The sequence below is a fragment of the Rattus norvegicus genome, chromosome 14 (assembly GCF_021556685.1).
Source record: "Rattus norvegicus strain SHRSP/BbbUtx chromosome 14, alternate assembly SHRSP_T2T, whole genome shotgun sequence".
NCBI lineage: Eukaryota > Metazoa > Chordata > Mammalia > Rodentia > Muridae > Rattus > Rattus norvegicus.
Genome location: NC_141547.1, coordinates 14737766 through 14743112, shown reverse-complemented (window position 1 = coordinate 14743112; position 5347 = coordinate 14737766). Strand labels below are relative to the sequence as shown.

At 44.0% G+C, this 5347-nt stretch overlaps 1 protein-coding gene across 2 annotated transcripts; it reads right to left on the bottom strand.

Annotated features, from left to right (window-relative positions):
- Positions 1-1373: 1373 nt before the first annotated feature.
- Positions 1374-4024, bottom strand: Pramel38l2 (PRAME like 38 like 2). Of its 2 annotated transcripts, XM_087584737.1 has the most exons (3): positions 3738-4024; positions 2687-3280; positions 1374-1941 (listed from the first exon to the last, which is right to left on the bottom strand). In XM_087584737.1, the coding sequence occupies exons 1-3, from the start codon at positions 4022-4024 to the stop codon at positions 1374-1376; spliced, it is 1449 nt and encodes a 482-aa protein (XP_087440863.1). The 2 variants fall into 2 exon arrangements, with proteins under 2 accessions (XP_087440863.1, XP_087440864.1); XM_087584738.1 differs by lacking the exon at positions 2687-3280.
- Positions 4025-5347: the final 1323 nt, after the last annotated feature.

Sequence of the window (5347 nt, the reverse complement as noted above, 5' to 3'; positions counted from 1 at the left end):
CTAGGTGTATATCTGAATGCGAATAATGTAGGTTTTGTCATGTGAAAGTGGGGATCCACAAAAGCCAGAAAAGCAGGTTTTATTACATGAAGCCTGAGTTCCATTTGAGAGTCACCTGATTATAAGCTCAGAAATCAAACTTTGATCCTCTGCAATAGTAGCATGTGCTCTAAGCCTGTGAGCAATTTCTCTCAAACTATAGGTCATTTGTTTTAAGAATATGAAAGCGTGTTTACTGTGGACAAATGGTAGGTGAGTTCACTGGTCCCAAGGAATAAGGCCAGGTAACTGGACATACAGACAAAAAGAGAGGTTGTAGGCGAAGAGAGAAAGAAGGAGCCTGAGAGAGGTTTCTTGTTCTTTTTTTTTTTTTTTTTTTTTTCCGGAGCTGGGGACCGAACCCAGGGCCTTGCGCTTCCTAGGCAAGCTCTCTACCACTGAGCTAAATCCCCAACCTTCTTGTTCTTTTTTGTTCTTTTGTCTTCTTGTGCACCTTAGGGCAGCATAAATGTCCAGATGGGTCCCAACTTAGCTAATAACCTTATTAATCTTCCCAAGAGTATGAAATGTGATATTCCTGGCATCAATGTGTTTATTTTGGCTTCTCTCCAGAGGGGATTTATTGAGTAATTAAATTTAGATCCATTATTCAATGTAGACAATAACAATGATATTTAAACAGAGAACCTATGGTCTATGTGTTTAATAAATACAATGCATAATAAATTATTTTATTGATAGTTCACTATAGAGTAAGGAGTTATAATGATTAGTCTGAGGGATTTAGAATAAAATGCTTTTGCAAAGAAAATGCTTTATATAGTAGGGGGACCTGCATATTATTGGACACCTTACATACACTTTGGGTGCTACATAGAGTTTGAGAGTCCATAGGAATAACGCTCTACAGACATATGGCTGTAGCATAGAGTGTACATAGGTTCCTGGTAGTAGTCTCATGGAGGCATGACAAAAAGATCAAGAGTAGAAAGTCAGAGTGGAAAGCCTGTTAACTTTGTCGTGGGTTGTCTTCTTCCATTTAGACATCTCTGAAGGGTGCAAGGTGCCTTGTGGTCTGAATGTACTGTATTTTCATCTTCTGTGGTCCATTTAATACTACTTCATTGGAGGTGTGTTTATGTTGCTTACTTTAGTTTAAATGTTTACTGCACTTAACTGATCAGTGAAACAAGAGGGTTGTAAATGTAGCCAAGGAAAAGGACAAGGAAAAGAAGTATCAAGAAGACTTTTATTTTATACATGGCAATTTCACCTTGCCCTTTGCTGCACCCATGCAATACCATCGTCTTTCCATTCTGAACCCATTCAATACAAGCCTTTTTTTTTTTAATACAGAAGTTCTACTTCCCAATTTACTGCCAGCAACAACAAAGCCTGGGCCCATTATGATAGACACAGCGCTCACCACATGTATAACAGATTTCTGTAGCAAAGGAGATATTCTTGGGCTGCCGTATTGCCCTGAGTGTATCCATGAGCTCACGACAAAGTTGGGCAAATCTTTCCACAGAAACTTGAGCCGAGTCATCATAGCACTCCAGAGGGGCAGGGTATTGTTCCACGTTCACCGTGCTCCAGTTGGCTGTGTGCTGCAACAGGTCCTTCAGAATGGGCATGGAGAATTTGTTGCTGTAGAACTTGACCGTGGTGAGCTGAGAGAAATTTCTGAGGGCAGGTAGGAGGGCATAAAGCTGAGAGTCCTTCATCCTACAACACTGCAAATCCAGAGTCTCAAGAGTGTCTGCCACTTTCTCTAGGAAACCTCTCAGAGACATAATATCCACATCATGTAAGATCACTCCTCTCAATTCCAGATGTTTTAACTGAAAGAGGCTCTTACAGCAGGAGAAGGAATTCAACTCATTCTGTGAAATTATGTAGCAAGTAACTGAGAAGGTCTCCAAAGGCGTCATCAGGCACCTAGGGATAGAACAGGGGATCAGTTCTGGCTGATAGTGTTGTAGATATTTGGCTGGAATGTACAGAGTGGTCGAGGGAACCAAGTGCCCCATGGTGAGTTTGACTAAATGATCAAGGACATCATTTATGATGCTTCCTGTTGAAAACTGCTCAGTCATGCCCACCCCACAGTTCATGGACTGACTTCACTCTCAAACTGAAAAGCGGTTCAGCCCGTGAGTCCAGAAAGCACACACAAGAACTTCCATCCCAGTAAAGTCCTGACAGCATCTCGACATTTGCTGTGAGCTCACTGAATCTGGATTCTATTCGTCCTTCTGAAATTACCCATGTTCTCATTTACAGGCCCTCTGTCCCATGCACTCAGTGCTACTTGGGCTCTCAATGTTTTATCCAAGGGAATTGAGGGAAGATAGAAGGTTGTTCTATAGCTCAGTTTCACCCTATGCTACTGAGTCCCCCAACTCCTGGGTATGAATCCTGGTAGAATTCCAACCCACTCTTATTATCTATCTTAACTCCAGGTCAATTCTCTAATTAATGAGTGCTCATTTGAAACACTTATTTCACCTGTAAAATTAACCGGGTGTCACTCAGTATACATGAAAATAGGACACAAATCCTGAGTCTTATGTGTCTCTGAATGTTTGTTCCTAGTGACTGCTGACAGCATACACCACTAATCCTTAAGGTAAGAGAGACAGATTTGCTTTGGGAGCTGAACTAGCTCTTCATTCTTACTTACCCTAGGACTTGACTCATGTGATCTCTAAGAAAATGGGGGCAAAACATACTGAGATGCTGGAGACAATTGAATTTGGAGAACTGAGAAATAAACTTCTTGATACACTTGGCTTCTCTGTCTCCTGTTTCATTGTGATTAGAGGAGATCATCCCTTTCAGGGGTTCCAGGAAGACTTTGCGGAGATTTCTCATCTGTCCAAAGTAGGGAGCAAAATGTGCCAGCTCTAACAGTGTCCACTCAGTATGCAGTTCAAATTCTGTGATATGCTGTGGATCAAAAACATTCAAGATCTCTCTGATAACATGGACCGGCAGATCCCAGATCGTCATCTTTGTACAGCAGAAATGTAGGGAGCCCTTTCTCTCCTGGGCCCACTTTAAGAAGCATGCTCGTTCTTCCTCAAGGCAAGAAAAGATGGACAGTTCAACTATGACCTTCACACGTTGCCTCCTCAGTGCATATCTGGGAAAGAACTTTGCTTCTTGCTTTTCCTCCAAGTTCTCTGCTGAATGGCTGCTGTCCTCTGCTCCAGTCCATATATTCCAGAAGTTATGGTGCACATTTCTCAGATCGAGGACCTGTAGTTTTGTCCTCCTGTTGGTGAAACATATGAACCTCATGAGACTCTGAATCAGCTTTTAATACATATATCTAAACTCAACTCTCCCCTATTGAGAGGTATGTTGTTTAAGCACCTGATATCCAAACTGGATTCAGGCATGCTCCAGATCCTTTCCCAGACTTATGTGCACTTGATTACTTTTATTTCACTAATGTAAACCTTACTTTTAATTAGTCACATTATTAGTGGTTGTGGGAATGCTAGGTATAGGCTCATTCTACTGTGAGGCTATATTTACTCTAGTACATATTCAACTATAATCCATATTCAACTATCCTTAGTTTAAGTAAATTGCTTTCAAGAACCATGTATCCCTGCATGATGATGAGATCAAAAATTCCTGATCCAAGTATAACCAAGCCAATCACCTTGACAATCTCTACTGTGCAGTTCGTGTGCTCTCTTATACAGTACATAGTTATTCCTTACCTTGGGTGAAACTTTCTTGTCAGTCGCATGTCTACTCCATCTAGCAGAGCCTTCATGGTTTCCCCATTAGGTGTCTTCATCAATGCCCCCACAGGGAGACAGGGAAAAGGCCAAGCTGCTACCATTTCCTTCACGAGGTTGATGTGTCTGCCCTCGAATGCCTCCTTGAACAGTGCTGGGAAGAGCATAGTAGGCAGCTCCCCAAGACAGGCTATGGCCATGGCCTCATTTCTTAGCAGAGTCTGCCTTGCCAGCTTCTGGAGTGTGGGTGGGGTATGCCCACTCATCTTCTAAGGTCTCCAGTCAGAAAGCTCCTGGGGAAGGAGTCAAAAAAGAATGCACTTTCAAGAAAAATTTATAAAACTTCCTCACAATCACAGCAATGATGAAGCTACTGCTCTGGCAATGGTAGAAATATCATTTTTCCTCTTCATCCTAAATTGGTCATGTAAAGAAAGACTCCCACACTGGCAATGTGGGAGATTTTTGATCCCTCAAATGGGTATATAATTTTCTGGTCAAAAGATTTTAAGTATGACACTTCCGTTTAAAAAACGGAAGAACGGAAAGAGAATTGATTGCCCAGACATATGGGCATTCTGAGACTGCAGGGCAGGAGAGACTGCCCACCTTTGCCTGCATGTCAGACCCAAGAGGAAACTGTATAGGGCCTCTGGGAACAGGAAGACAGGGGCACTCAAGTTGCAGGAGCCCTGCAGTCCAAACTGTGCCGGGATCTGAAGGGACCCAGTCAAACAACTCCCTGTACCCAAATCCCATAGGAAGAAGAGCTAGAACTTCAGAGGGGCATATACACCTCGAAAAACAGAAGAGACTACTCTCTGCCCACATTTCTGACTCTAGAGGAAAACACCTAGCACCATCTGGGCCTCCTATGCACAGGGACAGAGGAGAAGGTAGGGCAGGCCTTCAGGTTGCTGACCTCAAGGAGAGCTGAAACCCAGCCCCGAGGAATGACTTCAGACCCAAGACCAGAGGTAAGACCAACTTTTTTACTCCAATTGACCTGCTTGGTGGACTCAGGACACACAAAGGCAAAATTACTCTGGGACAGGACACTTCCGATTTTTAGCTAGCACCGGATCCTCCCTGATCACAGCCTAGAGCTCCCTGATCCAAAACCCCATGGGAGAGACAGCTGCCGCTCAGACGTGTGGGCAATCCTGAGACTGAAGGGCCTGAGATACTGCCAGTACCGCCCACCTTTGTCCACATCCCAAGAGGCAACTGTATAGGGCCTCTGGGAACAAGAAGATAAGAGCACTCAAGCTGCAGGAGCTTGGCAGTCCAGACTGTGCCTGGATCTGAAGGGACCTGGTCAAACAACACCTTGCACCCAAATCCCGTAGAAGGGAGAGCTAGACCTTCAGAGGGGCAGACACAACTGGGAAACCAGAGGAGGCTACTCTCTGCCCACATTTCTGACTCAAGAGGAAAACACCTAGCGTCATTTGAGCACCCTGTCCACAGAGACCCGGGAAAGGTGGAGCAGGCCCTTCTGGTTGCTGCCCTCAAGGAGAGCTGAAACCGAGACCAAGGAGCGACTTCAGGCACCAGACCAGAGGTAAGACCAACTTTTCTGCTTCAAG

Excerpts from the sequence above, each read along its gene's own strand:
- Pramel38l2 (XM_087584737.1), bottom strand. The coding sequence starts at position 4,024 with ATGAGTGGGCATACCCCACCCACACTCCAGAAGCTGGCAAGGCAGACT. Across the intron at positions 3,281-3,737 it reads ACAAGAAAGTTTCACCCAAG|GAGGACAAAACTACAGGTCC; the intron begins GTAAGGAATAAC and ends TTTCACCAACAG. Across the intron at positions 1,942-2,686 it reads CACATGAGTCAAGTCCTAGG|GTGCCTGATGACGCCTTTGG; the intron begins GTAAGTAAGAAT and ends TTCTATCCCTAG.